At 39.1% G+C, this 23,525-nt stretch overlaps 2 protein-coding genes across 3 annotated transcripts in view; one reads left to right on the forward strand and one right to left on the reverse strand.

Annotated features, from left to right (window-relative positions):
• Nucleotides 1–11,153, forward strand: part of MRPL22 (mitochondrial ribosomal protein L22) — a 41,757-nt gene extending 30,604 nt beyond the window's left edge. For both annotated transcript variants that reach the window (XM_052643989.1, XM_052643988.1), the window contains exons 4-7: nt 1,232–1,297; nt 2,102–2,179; nt 3,630–3,699; nt 10,856–11,153. In XM_052643989.1, coding sequence (XP_052499949.1) covers nt 1,232–1,297; nt 2,102–2,179; nt 3,630–3,699; nt 10,856–11,067 — 426 coding nt within the window. In that variant the 3' untranslated portion in view covers nt 11,068–11,153. The remainder of the gene's footprint in view (nt 1–1,231; nt 1,298–2,101; nt 2,180–3,629; nt 3,700–10,855) is intronic.
• On the reverse strand, nt 6,504–7,229 carry LOC128051418 (histone H3.3A). Its single transcript, XM_052643990.1, has one exon. It carries the CDS (start codon nt 7,212–7,214, stop codon nt 6,804–6,806), a length of 411 nt encoding a protein of 136 aa, XP_052499950.1. The 5' UTR covers nt 7,215–7,229; the 3' UTR covers nt 6,504–6,803.
• Nucleotides 11,154–23,525: the final 12,372 nt, after the last annotated feature.

Raw genomic sequence — 23,525 nt, forward strand, 5'->3', positions numbered from 1 at the left:
ATCTCCTTGCAGTCCAAGGGACTCTCAAGAGTCTCCTCCAACACCACAGTTCAAAAACATCAATTCTTCGGTACTCAGCCTTCTTCACAGTCCAATTCTCACATCCATACATGACTACTGGAAAAACCATAGCCTTGACTAGATGGACCTTAGTCGGCAAAGTAACGTCTGTGCCTTTGAATATGCTATCTAGGTTGGTCATAACTTTTCTTCCAAGGAGTAAGCGTCTTTTAATTTCATGGCTGCAGTCACCATCTGCAGTGATTTTGGAGCCCCCCAAAATAAAAACCTAATATTTACTAAGATCTTACCATGTGCTAGGCACTGTATAGTACTTGGTTCACATAGGTTAGTTTATTTAATCCTTATTGTAGTTTTAGGTGTTAGGTACTATTGTCTTCATTTTAAAGAAGAGACTTAGCCAGAAACTGCTGAAGGGCCTCGGGCTCTGTAGTTGGTAAATGGTAGAGTGGGAATTCAGACCCCGGTAGTTTGATTCTAGAACCTATGCTCTTCTTCTAGAACCTGTGCTCTTCACCAGACACCCGCAGTATTCGTTTTCTTACAAAAGTAGCTGTTTCATCCGTTTTTCCATTGTTTTCCTCACTAACAAGAAACTTATTTTCTTTTTGTATGCTTTGTTCTTTTAGCCAGCTAAATGTTTTTAAAATACTTTCATTTAAGTCTTTTACTATTCATCTGTATAGAAGCATTGCAGATATTGTCATGAACTAGCCATTTTGCAGTTTGTTTCTCCCTTAGTAATCTTTATGACAGTGAGACTTTGGAAAAACATAGCTTTAAATAGGGAAAAAACAGTCTCCATATTCTTGATAATGTTTTTATTTCTTATGGCAGTGTTTCATTAGGCATTAGAAGGTAAAAACTTTATTAATACTGTGTTACTGTCATTTTCGGAGAAGGCAATGGCACCCCACTCTAGTACTCTTGCCTGGAAAATCCCATGGATGGAGGAGCGTAGGCTGCAGTCCATGGGGTCACTAAGAGTCAAGACACGACTGAGCGACTTCACTTTCACTTTTCACTCTCAGACATTGGAGAAGGAAATGGCAACCCACTCCAGTGTTCTTGCTTGGAGAATCCCAGGGACGGCAGAGCCTGGTGGGCTGCCGTCTTATGGGGTCGCACAGAATTGGACACGACTGAAGTGACTTAGCAGCAACTGTCATTTTGATAGGCTTGTTTAATTTTTTTTTTTCCTGTTTGTAAGGAAATCTACCATTGTCGAAGACAAATAAAGTACAGCAAAGACAAGATGTGGTATTTGGCAAAATTGGTAAGCTAAAGTGACTGTTACCATATAATACTTTGGGAAAGAAGGTTCAAATTTTATCCTAGTATTTGAAAAAAACCAAAAACTGAAAAAAAACTTGCCTTTTTTTCTCCAAAAAGTGAGGAATATAATTACATTTTCAGACATTTGTTAGCTAATCCAAAAATGATAGCTCAGAAATTAGTGATTTTGTTCAGTTTTTACCTCCTGAGAATCTCAATCATGGTAGATTCATAGATATTTAGAACAAAGGCATCAAGAACCTGGCTACAGTTAGAGAATCTAGGAAGCAAACTTACATATCTGTAAAAGCTGATTCAACCTGTTTCAAAACTGTTGCCTTTTAAGTTTTTTACCCAGAAAATAAAATTTATGTAGGAGAGAAAGCAAAAGCAGCAAATACATGTATAATAATACATTTATTCTGTAGGAAAAAGATGCCTTTTATGCCTGCTAGCATCCTTGCCAACCTATGATCTTTCTTTGTCATGTCTGCTCTCTTTTATTATTAAAACTATTAAAATCCAGGTTAGTGGTTGAAATTTTTAAGTTTGATTTTAACTTAAAGAGAGTGATGGTGTACCTTCTCAAACGTGTATTTTTCTCCTTTGCATTTATTAGCTATTTTTATTTTTAATGAAAAAAATTTTCCCTAATTTTACTGAGATGTAATTAACATGTAACTTGTTAGCTATTTTTAGAAGTTATTTGGATTATGTAAGACTTTTACTTTTCACTGAAGTGGCAATGCTGACTTTGTAAACCAATTTATTTATTTTCTCTTTGTCTATTATCCTTTAATTCTAGATACGAGGAATGTCAATTGACCAGGCTCTGGCTCAATTGGAATTCAGTGACAAAAAAGGAGCCCAGATAATTAAAGAGGTAAACTAAGATTGGTGGGGAAAGAGCACATAGTTGTCTTGCAGATGTTAGTAAGCTTTGCCTAAATCCGGAATTAGCTCATTTAAGTGCAGAGTTTATATTATACAGATTCAGGGTACTCAGTTTTATTAATGTTCTTATACGTTAGGGATGTTCTATGCTTTAAGTATTCTTTTTCCTGAGATGCTTTTATTTGTACCACAAAGTCATTTATATACATCTTATTTTAAATTATTGGGTCTTGATACATTATTTTAGAAGAATTTTTGTCAATTCCACAACTGAGAGCTTGGGATTTTATAACTAATTGAGTGGAAAAAGCACTGGACTGGAACTCTGGTGACTTGGTCTTATCTTTTCTCTGACAATTTCTGTTGTGACTATGGGCAAGGCACTTGTCTAGTTCCATTTTTCTTATTTGTAAGAAAGACCTCTCTAGCTCTAAATGTAGCTGATTCACTTGGTGGAAATATACTGTTGGTATTTATGCTGACTCATTCTAGGCACATGAGTGTTTTGTTTCAGAAAGCTGAGTTGAGGACATCTGGGGAAATCAGCATTACTTCAGTTAATTTTCACATTAAGTCAGATCTTTTAATTTAGTAGTTGAATAGCTGAGATTGTTGGATTCAGACTTCTAAGAGGCTCTCTTGTAATGCCTCTTATTTATTTCCATTCAGAATGCAATTAAGTATCTGTTGTGTACCCAGCTTTGTACTACATTCTTCCTCTTTAAAGGACAAAAAGATCTGCTTTCTGTTATTTCTGACAACTACTGTCCTATTTTAAGAAATGTGTTCTGGAGAAAGTTAATTCAAAATATTTATGGAGTATAAATTTAATAATTCTTTTTTTGTTTGTTTTGTTTTTATTTTTTGGCTGTGCCATCTGGCATGTGGGAATCTTAGTTCCCTGACCAGGGATAGAACCCGAGTCCCCTGCATTGAAAGCTTGGGGTCTTAACCACTGGACCACCAGGGAAATCCCTAAACTTAATAATTCTTAAAGGAAATTTTCAAGTATGATTTTCTCTATTTGTCTGATGTTGTTAATGGTTATTTTGCATCCAAAGTTTAAGAATTTTCAGTAAGATTTAGCTCTTGAGCTTCTTGAATTTTTTGACAAAGTCTGTGACTCAAAGACATAATGCTCATTACCAGGGTTTCTGCTGCTAGTACTGTTATCTCCTCCTTTACAGCTTACACATTCCATTTAAAACTTAGCAGTATCGACTGTGTTCTTTGCATTTGCAATTCTTGTCTGAGGAAGGAAACTCACTGTATCCATTCTCCTTAGTACTGTTATCATTTGATATTCTCTTTTTAAAATTGACTATAATAGGAAAGCATGTGATTAGCAGTCATGTAGAGATAACAACAAGAAATGAGAAATTTAATTCTGTTCTAGTTCAAGGTCAGCCATATGAATGCCTTTCTTTTCCTTGTTACAGGTTCTCTTAGAAGCACAAGATATGGCAGTAAGAGACCACAATGTGGAATTCAGATCCAATTTATATATAGGTAAGATCTCTAATATTCTTAGCTTTGGAAAGTGTCTTCTAGTAGTGGTGCCAAGTTCTTTACCTAATAACAGTCTTTGATATCTAAATACTTGGGACTATGTTTACCATTGGAAATTGCTGGTAATAGCTTATTTTTCAGTCTCCAGCATGTGAATGTTAAGTCTGTTGTAATGGTCCTAACTGCTTTATTTTTACTTGTTCTCTAATGAGACTGAGATCATGAAATCTATTGCTGATAGTTATTAAATAATGGATATCAAGATGATACGTAGAGTGGTCCTTTACTCATAATAAGAATGTAGCTGATTTTTTTAAAAAATGCATTCTTTGTCAACTCGAAAGAGATATATAAAGGATCACAGTGGACTTAGACAGTCTTTATAGATAATGTGCCATGCCAGGCGCCTCATCCATAGAGGTATCCTGTAAGTTAGCCCTCCTAGTACCAGAATGGAAAATCACCTGTTGAATTACAAAAGCCAGAGGACCTTCAAAGACTTAGTGACCCAGATGTGTTGGTTCCTCTCTGTTCTTAACATCCTAAAGCATTAGCTCTGGTTTTGTAGGCTTGTCTCACATCTATTTAATGGAAGTGAAAATGTTTTGGAAGGCATGGTGTACTGTACAAATGTAAAGGATATTTTGGTAGCATACCTTCATACTGATCTTTTTTTATAAAGAGATCAGTGTTTATTACAAAGCTCTTCCCCACCCCACCCCAATACTCCTGACTTCAGGAGTTTTATCACCAAACAGAGATGTTCATGTCAAAGCAAAATTTTCTCAGTCTACCAAGCCTACATATAAGAAGGACTATTTTACTAAAGATATTTCAAATTCAAGATATGGGAACTGCTGCTCTCCACACAGAGGGGAAAAGGCTGAATCATTATAGTGGAAGTTAGCTGCTGTACCTTATAGTTTTTCAGCAATTAGCATTTTAAAAGATCATCTAAATTCCACTTTGTCACATAACCTCTGCCCTACTGGAGATGTTTATTCTGGTTAATATCTTACTTCACCTCACCTGAAATTGACGCTGGCAGCTACAGCTACTTCTGAAATTTAAATGAGTTATGATTTTCAATTGAAACATCTTATTTTAAAGCTGAATCTTGTAAAATTAATTATATTCTGATACATGCATAGAGTCAGAGGGGAATCAAAATGGCAGCTAGAAGATGCAGGCCACAGTAGTTAATCATAAGCATTTTCTTCTGGGAGAAGCATGAATAAGTAATGCTGGAAGGACCCAGAAACACTGGAAGAGATGAAATGGATGAAGGGCAAGACCATTTGCTTAAAACCTCTTGGTGACCTTTCTTGCTCCATGACTGAATATCAAATGACATTTAATTAATTTTATTCAATTTCATAAGAATATTGGCTTCTTAGCTGATCGGCAGCATTTCATAATGTAATTCAGATGCAAGTGAAATGGAATTTGTGTTTAAATCCGTTTCAGTAGTTAGTATATATGGTGAGAGGGTGAAGAGCTTAATCCTGTCTTCCCAAATGAAGGAGCAAAGTCCAGTATTACCTTTAAGCAGAAATCAACTTAACTGTGAATGGTCCTTTAATGTACTGGTTTCTTATGCACATTTCTGCTGAGAAACCTCTGCCCCTCCTGTACCTTCTTTTCATCTAGTTCTGGGTCAAAATCTCTTTTCTTAAGTAGGGCTAGTAAGTCTGGATTTGTCTTATGATTTTAAAAACTCTTTTGCTAAGTGTTTTGTTGGCGAATTTTGTTAATAAGGAAAAGGAGATGAGTACCCCCAGGAAGACAAAGTATCTGACCACAACACATCAGGCAGTTTATCCCTGTATTTGCTAAACTTCCCTGATATGAATTGTCTGAGGTTCTAGAGTCGGACACAACTGAGTGACTTTCACTTTCTCTTATTAAAAACACAGATTCCCAGTCCTCACCACAGACTGAAACCTCAAGGGAGAGGCTTGGGTAAAGTCTATTGATTCTTACCCATAAAATGTGGGAAACTGATTGATCTTATAGTCTTTGAGAAGGCCTAGATATTTCATTCCATAGACTTCTTTTAGAGTTTGAAAGCCTAGTTACTCGTTGACTGCCGGTTTGGCTCAGCAAAAGCTCTTTCAGTCCCCTGAAATAAGTAAGTCCAGAGATTATAAGGGATGTACTTTTTTGGTAGCATATGTTCTCGTTGTGTGGTAATTCCTTCAAATGCTTGTCATCAGTCTGAAGCTCATACCTGGTGATGCATGACCATAGACTTTGAAAGTTCATTTCCTTTTCAAACTTGCAATGATGACTGATGACACAGTGATAGGCCTTGACAAGTGGACATGGACTAATAAAATGCCATTGCTCTGTGAGTCGTAGCATCTTAAAGTGGTTCACTTCAGGGAAAGTGAATGACTGACTTTGTAAATCAGTCTTCTGGGAAAGTGGGGAGGGTTTCTGAAGTTAATGTTAAGATTCCCATTAAGCTAAATACAAGTAATCAGAAATATTGAGAGTATTTTCAATACATGGTACCTGCTGGGCAATATCTTTGAAGGTAATTTCTTCTTTTGAGATATCTTACTGTTTTTTCTTTTTTTTTTTTTTTATAGTTTAATGTATTTTAATAGCAAACTTACAGGAACAGCACAGAAGACAGACAACATTAAAAACATGTGCTTGCATGTAGGACAACTCAGTTAGAAAAGTATAGTGAATGGATGGAATCTACTGCATGATAAAAATGCTACAAACACCATTTAGTTGCAGTCAATAAGAAATTTACTTGTTTTAAAAAAATCCAAATGCTGGCATTGTCCAGAAAAATTTAACAGGTTTATTTATAATTGTTATAAAGTTGAACTGCTGAAACTTGTTCACTGAAACATTTTGACTTTCATTAATGCTTTATGTCCCCGCATTTATATTAAAAATTCACACACAAATGAAAATGGAAAAACTGCCAATACCTGATTTCTGTCCCCTATTTTCCACTTGCAATCATATACTTAGGTACCTTTTGACCCCATGGAAAAAAAATAACTAACGTTCAGAACTACCAACAACAGGAAGAAGAGATTTTTTTTTTTAAAGAATGAAATGTTTCCCATCATAGTGGATTCTTAAGCACGTTCTCCACGTATGCGGCGTGCTAGCTGGATGTCTTTTGGCATAATTGTTACACGTTTGGCATGGATAGCACACAGGTTGGTGTCTTCAAAAAGGCCAACCAGATAGGCCTCACTTGCCTCCTGCAAAGCACCAATAGCTGCACTCTGGAAGCGCAGATCTGTTTTGAAGTCCTGAGCAATTTCCCGCACCAGACGCTGGAAGGGAAGTTTGCGAATCAGAAGTTCAGTGGACTTCTGATAACGTCTAATTTCACGGAGTGCCACAGTACCAGGCCTGTAACGATGAGGTTTCTTCACCCCTCCAGTAGAGGGTGCACTCTTGCGAGCGGCTTTTGTAGCGAGTTGCTTCCTCGGTGCTTTACCACCGGTCGATTTGCGGGCAGTCTGCTTTGTACGAGCCATGGTATAGAGACCTCCTTACTTTACCCCCGTTCTCCTTCGGCTGGAGCTCGGCGAGCTAGAGGCGGCGCTGGCGTTGGAGAGCGACGGCGGCGCGGCGGCGGCTGCGAACACAATTCTGTTTTTTCTTTCATTCAAAAAATATTTGAGTGCCTGCTTCCCTGTTAGCTCAGTCTGTGTGGTTCTGCCTGTGATTCCAGATACCTGGGTTTGATCCCTGGTTTGTGTTGGGAAGATCCTCTGAAGAAGGAAATGGCAACCTACTCCAGTATTCTTGCTTGGAGAATTCCATGAACAGAGGAGCCTGGTGGGCTATAGTCCATGGGGTCACAAAACCCCATGGACCAAAACCGTACATATTAGTACTGTGTGTACTTGGGAAACAATGAAATTTAGTTTAGAATTTGAGCAATTTAGCAGAGATGTCTCTTCATGGGAAATAGATGGGGAAACAATGGAAACAGTGACAGACTTTATATTTTTGGGCTCCTAAATCACTGCAGATGGTGACTGCAGCCATGAAATTCAAAGATGCTTACTCCTTGGAAGAAAAGCTATGACCAACCTAGACAGCATATTAAAAAAACAGAGACATTACTTTGCCGACAAAGGCCCATCTAGTCACAGCTATGGTTTTTCCCGTAGTCATGTATGGATTTGAGAGTTGAACCATAAAGAAAGCTGAGTGCTGAAGAATTGATGCTTTTGAACTGTGTTCTTGGAGAAGACTCTTGAGAGTCCCTTGGACTGCGAAGAGATCCAACCAGTCCATCCTACAGGAAAGCAATCCTGGGTGTTCATTGAAAGGTCTAATGCTGAACCTGAAACTCCAGTACTTTGGCCACCTGAAGCGAAGAACTGACTCATTAGTAAAGACCCTGATGCTGGGAAAAATTGAAGGCAGGGGATGACAGAGGATGAGTTGGTTGGATGGGATCACCGACTCAATGGACATGAGTTTGAGCAAGCTCCAGGATTTGGTGATGGGCAGGGAAGCCTGGCTTCACACTCAGCAGAAACTTGAAATTTGTTTGTTGAGTGAGTGAACGGCACAGTTTTGGATCTGCCGAAACTGTGCTGTTCACTCACTCAACAAACAGAAATTCCAAGTTTCATGTAGAACAAATTGCTATTAAAGTAGGCATCTACATACTGTTTCTGGAGAAGGAAATGGCAACCCACTCCAGTGTTCTTGCCTGGAGAATCCCAGGGACGGGGGAGCCTGGTAGGCTGCCGTCTTTGGGGTTGCACAGAGTCGGACATGACTGAAGCGCCTTAGCAGCAGCAGCAGCTACATACTGTTTCATTTTAATTGACGTAGTTCTGTACTAAAGTAGTTTGAAACTCAACATACATAGTTAGTGGAGGAGAGACTGGAGGAGGGGAGACCCTACACCAATTTGGAATCTATACTGTAAGCCCTGATTTCGTTCAGATCTGAGTGGTTGTGTTGTGTATTCCCATTCCAGGGTGTGGTGTTTGAGAAGAATTAATGTTTTTGTTTTGACATTAAAAAGTGATGGCATTATATGCATGCAGGTTAGGCAGATGTTATTTGATGGCCTAAAGAGGAAACCATGGCTGGCATTTCATAGGTTCTGAGTGTTTGCTATTAGGTATTTTGGGAGAAATGGAAAGGAAATGGTAGTTAGCATGGACCCTGTAGCACTGATCGCTGTGTTCTGATAGATTATGTAGTGTTGCGCAGTTAGCTAATTTTGATACTTCTTTCCCTGGAGTGTAGTAGTCCTTATTCTCAGAGCATTTGGAAATTGATGCTCAAATTGGATAGAGTAGGAGTTTTAGATAAAATTAGCCATCATGTTTGTAAAATCTTTTCAGAAGTTTCTACACTCTTCCCAGTGTCATTGGTTTTATTTTTAGGATTCCTCCTGACAAGTGGATTCAGAGCACCTGGAAATACTTTATATTATAAAGTGATCTGTGCAATACTGGTTTTTGTTTGGAGAAACTAAAAAAGTTTTTTTATTGAAGTATAATTGACATGCAACATTATGTTAATTTCAGGTGTACAGCTGGATGATTCAGTATTGCAAAGTGATCACCATAACAAATCTGGTTAGCATCTGTCATACATTGTTATAGGGTTGTTTTTTTTCTTGTGATGAGATCTTATAATATCTCTTCTCAACTTTCAAATATGCAATATGGGTATTATTGACTATAGTCACCATGCTGTACATTACATCCCCATGGCTTATTTATTTTATAACTGAAAGTTTGTACCTTTTGACTCACTTCATCCATTTCGCCCAGCTGCCCCCTACCGCTATCTTTGGAAATTCTTAAATTCATTTCTTTAGTGCCCAGTAGATGAATTTGATAATTAGGGAGTTAACTCTCACCTTATTTCACTGAAACCCTAGGCAGTTTTCTTAGTCACTTTCATCCTTAGCTTTCTCTTTGGCAAAGCTAGGATGGTTCTGCTGAAATCACTTCATGAGAGGTTTGTGGTCAGAGGGTTGTGGAGCAGATGCTTTGACATGGTCTCTGTAATATAAAGTTCCGTCACAGTAAGAATAAAAGTGGTGAGTATGAAAGTGAATTAATTTGCTCCGTATGCTATAGATTTTGTCTTTTTAAAACGCTTATTAAATTAACTAAAAATGTAAGACTAAATTCAGAAGGTAGTTACTCTGATTTACCATGGGTGAACAGGTGAATAGATTACTTCTTACTACTATTCAAAAGATTTCTTCAAATTTTGCAAGGTCAAACCTTGAGATGTAGGATTGGGACAGGGAGATGAGGGGATAGATGTGATGCAGGAATTCGTAAACCTGACTGTGAATCAGAGTTGCCTGGATTGGGGGATGTTGTTTGCTCAGGATATAATTTCCAAGGCCCACTCCAGATATAAGTTAGAATATCAGCATCAGCATTTTAAATGTGTTCCCTAGGTTTGTTTGATGTAGTAGCCTGAGGATAGCATTTGGGAACCATTGGTTCCAGAGGCTTCTCATACAGTTAAGATAAAATCAGAATGTTCTTCCACAACCTCCAGGGCTCTGTGTAATCTTGTCTTCATCTCTGATCTCTTCCCCTTATTTGTATCACTCTGCGCCTTGCCTACTGTGCTTTAGCAGGTTCTGGTCCTGAAACAAGCCAAGGATGTTCTTAGCTTTGGGGCTTTGCGCGTGCTCTTTCCTCAGCCTGGAACACGTTGCCCTTAGGCATTTGCACGAGTGATCCATTCTGGTCTTGGATCAAATGTGTCTTCCTCAAGGATGCCTCTTGACACCACCCAGTCTGAAGTTGCCCCCACAGCACTCTCTCAGTCTCTGTCACATCACTGGCTTTGTTTTATTCATAGCGCTTGTCACTAACTAAAATGATGGCGTTTGTTTTCTGTCATTCTCCTCTAGAGTGTCCACTGCGCGGAGCCAGGGCCCTTGCTGGTCTCGTTCACTCTTACTTCTCCAGGACCTGAAATGGAGCCTGATCTGTGAGGAAGAACTCAGGAGATGCTTGTCTTTAGATAAGCTGCTCTAGCCAGCCAGCGAGCTCATGTAATCTTAGAATCCAGCTGAGGAGAAGACAGAAATTTCTCAGCCAGTCAAGCTGTAATCTTGCAGATACAGTTGTGGTTGTTTTGTGTAATTCTCTTTTTCTTCCCTGTCTAGCTGAGTCCACCTCAGGGCGAGGCCAATACCTGAAACGCATCCGATACCACGGCAGAGGTCGCTTTGGGATTATGGAGAAGGTTTTTTGCCATTATTTTGTGAAGTTGGTGGAAGGCCCTCCCCCTCCACCTGAGGCACCAAAGACAGCAGTCACCCACGCCAAAGAGTATATCCAGGAGCTTCGCAACCGGACCATCATTCATGCTCTGTGATGGGACTGTTCAGACGCCATGGTGTATATATTTTACCATTTATTTCTTAAAACCAACAAAAATTAAAGACACATGCTTTCTGTGAATCGTTATTGAATTATTGAAATATGAAGTACCACTGCTGGTTTTATACGAATATTTATAAGTCTCTGTCCATTTTTTGAGAGCCTCTAGTTATATTTTATGTATTTGCAACTAGGAAGGGGAAATCAGCTTTAAACATAGTGACAGACTGTATAATTCAGAAGGCTTTTTTGAGTCCCGTTGGAAAGGAACGTTAGCTTTGTAGCTAATGCCCTGCAGGTGGTAGTTTTGATACCAGACTTGAGTAGAAAGTTGTAGGATAAGAAAGCTTGTCCTTATTATTTCACTTGATTTTCCTCTTGAGACTAAGGGAGGTAGTGGAGGGGAGCATGCCTGCATGTTGTTTCAGTGCAGTATTTTAGAGCGTTCTGTGGTTCAGTTTTTCCTTTCACTGTTGGCATTGACTAGTGGGTGAGGGTTTATATTACCCTTTACTGTTTTAGCTGAAACTTGAAATTATAGGAATTTATTAGATATATTAATCTAAAACTCCAAAAATCATTTAACTTATAAAGTTTATTTTCCTTAAATAATAACTGTTTTTATGTCTCCTTCCAACAGTGCTTTCTGTTGCTTGGCTATCTTGTTTAGGATTGATTTTTCAGAGTGAATTCAATCAGAAGAACCAATCTCAGCCTTGCATTCTAAAATAAGGCAGTAGATGGCACTCACTTCCCTCTTGTTAGCAGAAATGGTTAAGAGTATTCAACACTCTGTCCACGGCCCTAGTTCAGTGTTTCTCTAATGTTTATATGCAGAGGAAGAACCTAGGGTGCTTATTAATGCACACTTCTGGGTCCCTCTCCACCCCTCTCCCCCAAATACACTGATTCACTAAAAATCTGTTTTAAATAAGCACTTCCAGATGATTCTGTTTTCGGGAACTGCACTTTGAGTCAAATGAAGAATGTAGCTTCAGTGCCATGTTTTAAGATGGCATTAATAATAGCTACTATTTATTGGGACCTCATTATTTGACATGCTCTGTGCTATATTTTACAAATAACCATCTCTGGGTTACACAGTTTGTAAATATTGGACTGTAATTTAAACTCTAGGTTTAAGTTATTTATGCATACCTAATGAATATACAGGAATATTTCTAGGCCTCTGCAGTTAACCTAATGTATGGGTAAAAAAGGCAGAGGGCTCAGTGAATAAGTCACTGAGGTGTCGGGCAGGTTCATTCTGGGTCCTAAGGTATTATAGCATGGAAGCATGGAAATATCACTAGAGTGGTGGGAGGTAACCTTTGTTCTAGTCTTGGCATAATCACTAACCAGAAGTAAGACTCTGGGCAGATTTCCTCCGTGCTTGGCCTTCATTTAATTTACCTAGAAGATAAGAGGCTCAGAGTTGTCTGGAGAACACCTTCAGAATCACTTGAAGGGCTTGTTAAAAGATCCAAATCCCTGGGCCTCACTCTCTGACTTAGTGAGTCAGGGTTTGGTGTGGGGGACCAGGGGTTTACACTGGTAACAAATGCCCCAGTGATGCGTGGCTAAGAATCCCTGGACCAGAGGGTCTCCAGGCTTTCTCTCGGGGCAGATGCTCTATGAGTTTTAGTCTCAAGAGTTTTTACTTCCTTGGGTGTGACTGAAACACACCAGGTGGCGGTGTGGACTCCGTAACTATAAATTGCATAAATGAGGATGCTACTTCATCAGGCTCTTAAAAGTGTTTTGAAATAGGTAAGAACAAAACATCTTGGAGTCTAATGAAGAATGTTTGCTTGTAATCTAAGATTCAGCCTTGATTTGGAACTGCTTCTGGTATGTTAAAGTGTACTAATTGCTAGCCTTCAGGACTGGGTACTGTTTTAAACATGGTGTATACGTTATCTCAATGAACCTTTCCCATTATAACTGTTGCTAAGTACATCTGGTTAGTTTCCATGCTGAAATTAACTTTACATGGTTCAGAAACTGATTTCTTCTCTTTAACAATATCTGAATGCTTGTAATTTCCGTTTTTTCCCCAGAGAATTATGATAGATTAACACTTTCTTTTGTTAGTGTATAGCGCATTCAGGAGGGCTTTGTAGGTGACTCAGTGGTAAAGAATCCATCTGCCAAGCAGGAGACGTAGGTTTGATCCCTGGGTCATGAAGATCCTCTGGAGAAGGAAATGGCAACCCACTCCAGTATTCTTGCCTGGGAAATCTTGTGGACAGAGGAGCCTGACGGGCTACAGTCCTTGGGGTCACCGAGTCACACATGGCTGAGTGGCTAAACAGCAGCAACAGCACATTCAGGAGTTGCACTGATCGCACGTTTAGCTGAATAAATGATCAAGTGATGAGCGTACCCAGGTAAGCAGGTGAAGAGAGAGAACGTGGTAGCAACGCTGGGTCTCCTTCATGCCCCTGCCCTGTCACTGCCCACCTCTCTTCCCCAAGGCTAGCCATTACCCTGGCTGTCATAACAGCTTTTTTTTTTAAGGTAAGCTTTTGTTTTCTTCAGCTCAATTTATTGGGCAACCATTCTATGTCTGGTGCTGAGGATACAGGTAGTGAAAAAGGAATCAACCCCTGCTCGTGGAGCTCACACTGTACTGGGAAAGGAGGAGTAATTCAGTAATTACAAGGGTTCACTGTGCTGAGTGTTGTAAGAGTAGAGAAATGGGGCTTTGGGAGTAGACATCAGGGCACCCTGGAAAACTGCCTTTGGGTTTTGGGGAAATTAATTTTAAAGCGATAAAGTGAGGGGAAAAGGTAAAAATTAAAAATGTCATACAGATCAATAAAAGGCTATGTTGTCAGGCCAATTTGGGTTTTGTTGTCAACTGTATGAACGTTAGGACCACTTGATCCTCTCAGAAGTTGAGAAGTATATAGCATGTGTGATTCAGAGCGGAGTATACTGTCTCTGGAGCTGACTTCGAGTTATCAAACTGAATGAGGCTCCAGCTAACCCTGAGGGGAAGGACATGTGAAGTGAGTATACTGCAAACATTGCAAAATAGAATGGATGTGTTTCTCCACAAGTGATGAAAATGATTGGATTTTTCCCATGGATTTCATTTTAATGCAGAGGTTGTAGTAACAATTTTAGTTGATTAAGAAGAGCTCACTCACTTGTGTGGGTTTAAAACAGGAAAGGTTTTGGAGTGGGTGAGCTTCCAGAAAGATTCTAAAGCAGGACAAAATTACATAGATGACATTATTAACACTTCTAGGAATAGGCCCCTCTTCTCAGCCATTGTCTGATGTAACTGTCTAGGGTCCAATCTCTGTATGAGATAGGTTTTAGCCTTTAGTCTTAAGCAAACTGGCCTACTGTGAGTTACGTTAGTATACGGCTTAGGATGTATCTGTTATGGAACCACAAATTCATTGGATTGAAGAGAAAATATTGGTAAGTGAATCATACTTGTGCACTCAAGTAAAAGTTTTTTTTATGTTTATCCAGTAGGGACTGAATGAAGAATTATTTTCACTTAACAGTCCAAGGAGACTCATAAAAATTTTATTCTGGAAAGTAAGGGATGGCAATATTAGTATCAAATGAAGTAGAATTTAAGGAAAAGGCATAAATGAACCTAAAAGGGTTTAATGCACATTGGGAGGAATACATTCTACAGTCAATTTGAAGCCATTTCTAAACCTCCTGAAGCTCATCTTAAAGTCTCAAGTTTCCATAGTGGACCCCAGCATAAGAAAATCTGATTTAAATGATTTAAGTTCATTTTATCTATCTGGCCATAGTTCTTGACTATTTTCCTATATTCATGCTCTTTACAGTGACTTTGCAGTTCCTCTTATTGCAAAGTGGAGTCGCTTCTGACCTCTTGAATTTGGGCTGACTTTCTAATAGCATGTGGCAGAGGTGACAGCTTGCAGGTTTTCAGCCTTGTCTTTGCTTCCTTATTCTTTCTTGGATCTCTGCTTCTCTATGTGAACAAGACCCAGCTGATGTGCTCAAGGATGAGAGACCATGTGGAAGAGAGATGTGGGCCCCAGCTTACAGCCAGCCAACCAAAAAACATATGAGAGAACCTAGCCAGCATCCTCATAGCTGCTGATGGAATAAACACTGATGACAGGTGAGAGTACGTCAACCAGCACAAACTGACTTCATAGACTCATGAACAAATTGGTAAGTTCTTACTAAGCCACTGAAATTTGAGGTAGTTTGCTACATAGTAGTAGCTCTAATAAATATTTCAAACTTTGTACTCTAAGGAGAATACCAGTCTTTTCAAATGTCTCTAACGATTGGTAAAATTGATTCTACAAATTTTAAATTCTATAGTTGTAGACTCTAAATTGATTCTGCAATTTTAATTTACAGAGAAGTCCTCACATTCTCTCAAGAATCATATAGACCACTTTTTAAAATCATTCTGCCCTAAAATCAGAAAGTTGTTCTTTTTAAGAAAGTTTAAGCATAACCTCCTTGATAATAAAACACTCCTTAATTATTTGAGGGAAAAACGGTTATGGACAGATCTTATAAGTTTAATGAAGAAATACAAATGATAGAAATAGACAAGACAGGAAAGCAGCCTAAATGTCCGTTGATAAATGAATGGATAAAGAAGATGTGGTACACGTGTACAATGCAATACTACTCAGTCATAAAAAAGGAAATAATGCCATTTGCAGCAATATGGATTAACCTAGAGATTATCGTACTGTCCTTCACATTATCAAGTGAGTCAAGAAGAGAAATACTGTGATATCACTTATATGTGGAATCTAAAATGCAACACAAATGATTTACAAAAGAGAAACACGCACAGACAGAAAACAACTTACGGTTTCCAAAGGGAAAAGGGCTTGGGGGAGGGATAAATTAGGAGTTTGGGATTAGCAGATACAAAATACTACAGATAAAATAGGTGAACAACAAAGTCCTACTGTATAGCACAGGAAACTTCAATATCCTGTAATCATATGGAAAAGAATATGAAAAAATATGTGTATAGGGAGATATATTTGTGTGTATATATATGTATGTATATATACACTATATACATGTGTATATACTATATATATACACACATATATGTATATATATAGCTGAAACACTTTGCTGTATACCAGAAGCTGATAGAACATTGTAAATCAGCTATACTTTAATTTAAAAAAATGAAAATATATGTATGATACAAGGGCATAAAAACAAAAAAATATTAATCCTGTGAAGAAATGGGCTGGGTCATTCTATTTCTCTGCATGGTTCTGGATTAGAATTGATCAAAAGATGAATGAGTAATAATTGGGAGTTAGAAGTGATGCCCTCACAATCATTTTGGCATCTCGATACCTATCACAATAGTGCCTCATTGTAAGACAGCACACTAGGGCAGCAGGTGTCCCATTTCAACATCTTGTTAGATTAAGCAGAAGGGAATTATTAAGGATCTTAGCTAGCTCAAAGAATTTCTAAGTGGGCCCCAGACTATATACTATGTTTTCCCCTGGTCTGCAGGTACTTACTTCATTTTCTGAATCAGGAGTGGGTATCAGTGACTGGCAGAAGTGTCATAAGACTGAACTTTAGCTATAAAGTAGTCTAGAAATGGACTTTCTAATTTTCTGGCCTCTTAAAACATGTCTGTTCTGCAGCCAGAGACCACCATGAACACAGAGTTGAACAAGTTGGGTTTATGACTTTTTGCGGCAAGGGAGAACACACACCATGGCGACCATGGGGAATCCTCAGCAAGAGGATGTTAGCATTTGGGCTTTGGTGGAGTGATTTTATAGGATTTGGGCTTCGGTTGGTTGACTTGCTAGGGTTTGCTCTGAATTCGATGTCATCAGACAGTGTGGGTGGGGGAAATTCTATGATTGATTATCTCAATAAATTTTACATATAGGGAGGGCAAACTTGGGTGAGGAAATAGGTGTAAATAATCGATAAGGAATTAACAGTCACTTATTTTAGCAAAGAAAAGGTGTTTGGTATTTTGTGGATGGCACCGCAACCTTAGGTGAAATTATGTTGTGTACTTGTTTTATTTCATTTAATCATGTTCCCAGAATGACCTTGTCTGAGTTGGTATTCTGAGAGATGGTTTCTGTTCAACAGGAGAATAACTGTGTCAAGTGCCTAGCCAGCTTCTGAATGTCAGGGACTGTTCTTTTCTTTTTCAAATACTGGCTGGAAGGAAATTTGAGTAGCTATTGACTAAGCGAATTTGTTGTATCTACCTCAGGTATCGTCATACTTAATGATAACACTCTGGATTTTCCCACCAAAGTTGGGGACAAGTCGAGTGTGCTGAATATTCATGGTTATTTAATATTTCCCAAAAGTTTAGTCAAAAGCCATAAGACAAAATGAAATAAAAGGAAAATCTTTGGAAAGGAAGAGACGAATTATTACTTGCATATAACTGCCACCCTGGGAAACCAAGAAATCAACTGAAAAATTATTAAAAGTAAGGAGAGTTCAGTAGGTCAGTTGATTGCAAAATCAGTATAAGTCAATGCTTATGCTTTAAGTTAGCAGTCATCAGAATATATAATTTTAAAAAGCCATTAAAATAGAGACTAAAACAGAAAATATCTAGGAATAAACTTGACATATGAAAACTATGCAGGACCCATATAAACAAAACTATAAAGCTTTCCCTGTACATGGCAGGGCATGCTACATTCTTGGGTGGCATAACTCAGTAATGCAGCCATTTCAATTCTAATAAAAATGTCAAAAGTATTATTTTTTTATCTAGGCAGTATAATCCTAAGGTCACCTGAGAAGCTTAATAAAAGGCTGAGAAATTTTTAAGAGATTGGGAGGTGGCTTACACTGAAAGATTTATTATCAAAGCAGCATGGTTCTTGTGTAAGAATAAAAATTGGCCCCCAAACAGACTTAAGTATATACATTTGGTTTAGGATGAAGGTGGAATTGAAATGTTCTTATCCCTCTGCTTAAAATACAGGAAGCTGCTAATAAGCACATCTCTTCTGTCCTAATAATGAGAAAATGACATAAACTACAAAATCATTACTTCGCTTGAGCTCATGAGAAAGATGAGGTTGGGAAGCACAGCCTCATTCAGAAGAGAGACAAGCCCCTCTGGAGATGGCTTCACAACTGTCTCCACTCCCACAGAGCTTGGGAGCAGAAACTCAGCCACTGTCCAGGTATGGAGATGAGATCAGCTAAATTGTAGCTTAAAATCCACATGTGGGTGAGCTGTAAATCGGGTAGCTGAGGTAGCAGAGGAGTTCCGTCTCAGCTAGAGTGTCCTCCACAGACTTCCACCAGCTGCTCACCAGAAGTACGGGGGGAGGGCAGGAGATTGGCCCTCTTGAACCCATATCTGAGGTCTAGACAGAGGAGGCAGTTGGTGGATGCTGGGGACACAAAATGCCATTGGCTTCCCTGGATTTTCCTCCCTTAGAGATCAAAAGCTCTAAGCTGCTGGGGGTAGGGCAGGAAACTCACATTGCCCACAGGGTTCAAAGTGATCAGTGGACGGGGGGCTCAAGACCCTGACTTTTTCTCTGGACAGTAGACTACAGCCTCAAGTCTCTGCAGTGGCAGTCTGTTACTCGGGCAGACGGACCAAAATGTGTTCCCTAATAACTGCATGAAAAGTATTTGATAACACTGAACATCCATTTATGATAAAAACTCAGGACACTAGAACTTTCTCAATCTGATAATAGACATCTACAAAAACTCTATGGCTACTGTCATACTTAATGGTGGAAGATAGAATTTATGAATTGTGGTGTGTCCCTACAATGGAATACTTCTCATCAATAAGATGGAGGAACTGCTGATACAAGCAACGGCATGGACGAATCTCAAAAGCATTACAGTAAATGAAAAAGCTGAAATCAAAAGGCTATACGTTGTATGTTTCATTCACATTCAGGAAAAGGCAAAACCACGTGAACAGAACAGATCAGGGTTGCCAGGGGCTGGCAGGTGGAATGGGGGACTGACTACAAGTGGGCAGAAGCAAACTTGGGGATGATGGAAGTACTCCATCTATGTGTGTTGATTATTGTGACTACACATGGCATTTGTCAAAATTCATGACACTATCATAAGAGTATGAATTATATCTTGTGAGATCTGACTTTAAAAAACTGGTTCAAGAAGAAAGTAGTATGCTATAAACAGTGCTGAAATAATTGAAAAATCATTTGTGGGAAATTAATTCCTCACGTCATCTGATAAGATTAATTCCAAATGGATTATAAATAAGGATGAAAAAATGAAACCATTAAAAGCTTAGAAATATGCAGAAAAGATAGCTGATGAATACATAGGAAGGCAAAGTATAAAGTAAAGAAGTGAAGACTGCCGCCTCAGGACCGTGATTCTCAAGAGGTAAAAGGAGTGTTTTTGAGAAAGAACCCCTTGTGAGAGTCTCTTCTCTCCCTCTTTCCCTCCCGCCCACTCCCCCCTCTCCTCCTGTCTTCCCCCCTCCGCTCTTCCTCCCTCTCCATCTCAGTGATGTCGATGGCACTTACAGGAACATTTGTTTTATGATTATTCATCACACTGTACAGCCTTCTGTTTACATGTACCATACTTTGCAGTTTTAAAAAAAGGAACGCTTGGGGTCCAAATGTAATTTCCTACGTTTTAACAGGATTTAGGCGCAGAGAGTCCAAGTGCGTTGGTGAAGGTGGTTCCCCTCATTTTGTCATCAGTTCTCCATCCCGTCTAGTGCTCTACCAGCCAGGGCAGCCACCTAGTTCAGCACAGGTCAACAGACTCTGAACATGGTAAACCAAACCCAGTTAGAAGAACCTACGTTGCAGTTACGAGGTGTATAATAAAAAACAAATGTGGGTAAAATCAATCTGCTCTACCAGCCAGGGCAGCCACCTAGTTCAGCACAGGTCAACAGACTCTGAACATGGTAAACCAAACCCAGTTAGAAGAACCTACGTTGCAGTTACGAGGTGTATAATAAAAAACAAATGTGGGTAAAATCAATCTGCTCTACCAGCCAGGGCAGCCACCTAGTTCAGCACAGGTCAACAGACTCTGAACATGGTAAACCAAACCCAGTTAGAAGAACCTACGTTGCAGTTACGAGGTGTATAATAAAAAACAAATGTGGGTAAAATCAATCTGCTCTACCAGCCTGAGCAGCCACCTAGTTCAGCACAGGTCAACAGACTCTGAACATGGTAAACCAAACCCAGTTAGAAGAACCTACGTTGCAGTTACGAGGTGTATAATAAAAAACAAATGTGGGTAAAATCAATCTGCTCTACCAGCCTGAGCAGCCACCTAGTTCAGCACAGGTCAACAGACTCTGAACATGGTAAACCAAACCCAGTTAGAAGAACCTACGTTGCAGTTACGAGGTGTATAATAAAAAACAAATGTGGGTAAAATCAATCTGCTCTACCAGCCAGAGCAGCCACCTAGTTCAGCACAGGTCAACAGACTCTGAACATGGTAAACCAAATCCAGTTAGAAGAACCTACGTTGCAGTTATGAGGTGTATAATAAAAAACAAATGTAGGTAAAATCAATCTGCCTTGGAGTGGAGAAAGCTTTTTAAGTATCAAAGTAAAGGCAGAAGACATAAGGAAAAGATTGATAGATTTTTATTACTTCCAAATTAAAAATGATGTACAAATTTTAAAGCAGCAGAGCAAAACTGAAAGATAACATACAATTGGGGAAAATATTTAAAAAGTACACAGACTTCCCTGGTGGTCTGGTGGCTAAGGCTGTGCACTCCCAAGTGCAAGGGGCCCCGGTTTGATCCCTAGTCAGGGAACTGGATCCCACATGCCACAACTGAGAATTCACACACCACAACAAAGACTCAGAGCAGTCAAATAAGTAAAATTTAAAAATAAATGTGGCAGATAAAGGGTTAGCATTCCTGAAATACAGAGAGCCCCCAAAATCAATGAGACCAATATTCCAATAGAAAAACAGGCAAGGAATATGAATAGCGGGTTTTTAAGAGAAGAAGTAGTACTTCTGAAAATAATTCTCCCTAGTAACCAAATAGTTGCATGTTGAAAGTGTGCACTTGTCACATATGTAACTGCCCAGTATTAGAATGGAAACATCTAGAATTGGGAAACTGTAGAGAAAAGAACACTGAAGCACTTGGTAGAAGTACAGCAACATTAAAAAGAGCCTCAAAAACTTTTTATTAACATATGTTAATGTTTTCATAATATATGCACAAATATATTCATATAAAGAAAATTGGAAATGACCTAAAACATTCCAGTGACAGGAAACTGGCTAGGTTACGTTCCCTTTGTGTGCTTGGGCATTTTCTAGCTAATATGGCACCATTGTGTGACTTAGAAAAAAGTCGTCTTCTATTCCAGGAGACCCCACCCCACACCAGGCCTATTGCTTGTGCAGGCGACAACTTGGACTGTGGAGGTTAGGGCTCTGATACACAAATGATGGTATACTGTGGAGTCATTAGAACACAGTTTTGAATGACATGGGTAAGGTTCACAGTATGCTATTAATGACATACAATGTGAAGTGCTGGCTAGTTACTAGGTGTTACTTAAAATATAAATTTTTCATTGTGTACAACATAAGTAATTTTGAAAAGTATAGTAATATGCATAGATAGCAAAAACTAGGGCAAAAAAACCCTAGAAGGATGTATACCAGTATTTTTAATAGTATTATAGCTGGATGAAAAGATTATAGGTGGTTTTTATTTTTCCTTTTGTACTTTCTATATTTTTGACATTTTCTTGATGGAACATTTATTAGGTAATCGAGGGAAAAAAACAGTAAAATTAAAAAAAAAAAATCTCATTTAGGGTACTGAGCAGAAGCAGGTGAAAAACGCAGCTTACCCAGGAGAAATGTATGCTTTTGGTTACTTTCATTACCTTGAGCTTCACATAGAAGCTTAAGCCTTATAAATAGAAAAGTCAGTAAGAGTGCACCTGTTTAGATGACATTTAGTGACAGTGGTGAAAATGTGACCACATTAAAAAGTTGAAGCGAGATGAGGTTATATGCCACAGGCCATCCTTGATGTGCAGGTTGTAACCCGAGCAAGATGCTTCTGACCCAGCCCTGCTCATGACAGATGTTACGGGGCCAAAGGAAGCTTGGCATGGGTTAAGGGACAGATGGAGAAGGCAATGGGAAGCCCTGGCGAAGTCAGAGAAGCACGGGAGGCCAGTGTACCCCCCACCCAGTGATTCAGGTGGGAGGTAAAGGCAAAACAGTCTTCAGCAGGCTAGTTACTCCTTTCTGTCTAAGTTCCCTGTTCTGTTAAGGTGCTAACTGTGAAGTGAGAGTGTTAAACGTGGCATTTCCCTTAATGGTTTGTTTTCCCTGAAGCCAGTGATGTTATGTGTGGATGGAGAGGAGAAAGCCCATGACCAAGTGAAATATACACTTGTCTCTGCCCTCTCTCCCTTCTTCTCTAATATCTCCTTCCACTGCTGACAAGCCTCCAGTGACTCCTCACAGGCTTCAGGACAAAGTGTAAACTCTTCATGTTGGCATAAAAGACCTGCTTTTCATTCTAGCACTGTCGCTCAGCAGACATATTTCAACCTCACAAAGTGGCATTGGTTCTCTAAACACATGCGGCACATTATCTCATGTCTGGTGGCATTTATTCTCTTGCTAATATTAACCCAATGCCTGCTACATGCCAGGCATTGTGCTAAATGTTTAATGTTGTTTTCTGCCTTATAACTATTTTATCTCGTGGACTTGAATATTGTCTCCAATTTTATAAATGAGAAGCCTGAGGTTCAAAGAAATTAAATAATTTTCTTAAGGGTCACGTAGTAAGTAGCAGAGTCAGAATTTGAACCCAGGTTTTTGTTTTTTTCTTCCCCAAACCACTTGAATGGGGATTTTCTGGCAGTCCAGTGGTTAGGACTCAGCACTTCCACTGCTGGGGCCCAGGTTCAATCCCTAGTCAGGGAACTAAGATTCCCACAAGCAATTCATGGCACAGCCAAATTAAAAACAAATAGCAACAACAAAACCCCCCACTTTATTGAGCTATGACCGACATATAAAAGCTGTATATATTTAATGTATAAAACGAGGTGTTTGGAGATAAGTACATATACATACCTATGAAATTATCATTACTGTCAGAACTATGTGCTAAACTCATCTCCTCCTACTGCTTAAACCCAGGTTTGACTCCAAAGCTTGAATTCTTTTATATTTGCAGTGAAATATATATAACACAACGCTTAACCATTTTGACTATTGTAAGTATACATTTTTGTGGCATTAGGTACACTTACATTGTTGGGCAAGCATCACTGCCATCCATCTCCAGAATTTTTTATCTTCTTCCTCTGAAACTCTGTATCCTCTGAACATTCACTCCCCATTTCTCCCTCCCAGACCCTAGCAAGCAACCACCATTCTACTTTCTCTGTGAATCTGGGCACTCTAAGTACCTCATAT

The sequence above is a fragment of the Budorcas taxicolor genome, chromosome 7, assembly GCF_023091745.1.
Source record: "Budorcas taxicolor isolate Tak-1 chromosome 7, Takin1.1, whole genome shotgun sequence".
In the NCBI taxonomy this organism is placed as follows: Eukaryota; Metazoa; Chordata; class Mammalia; order Artiodactyla; family Bovidae; genus Budorcas; species Budorcas taxicolor.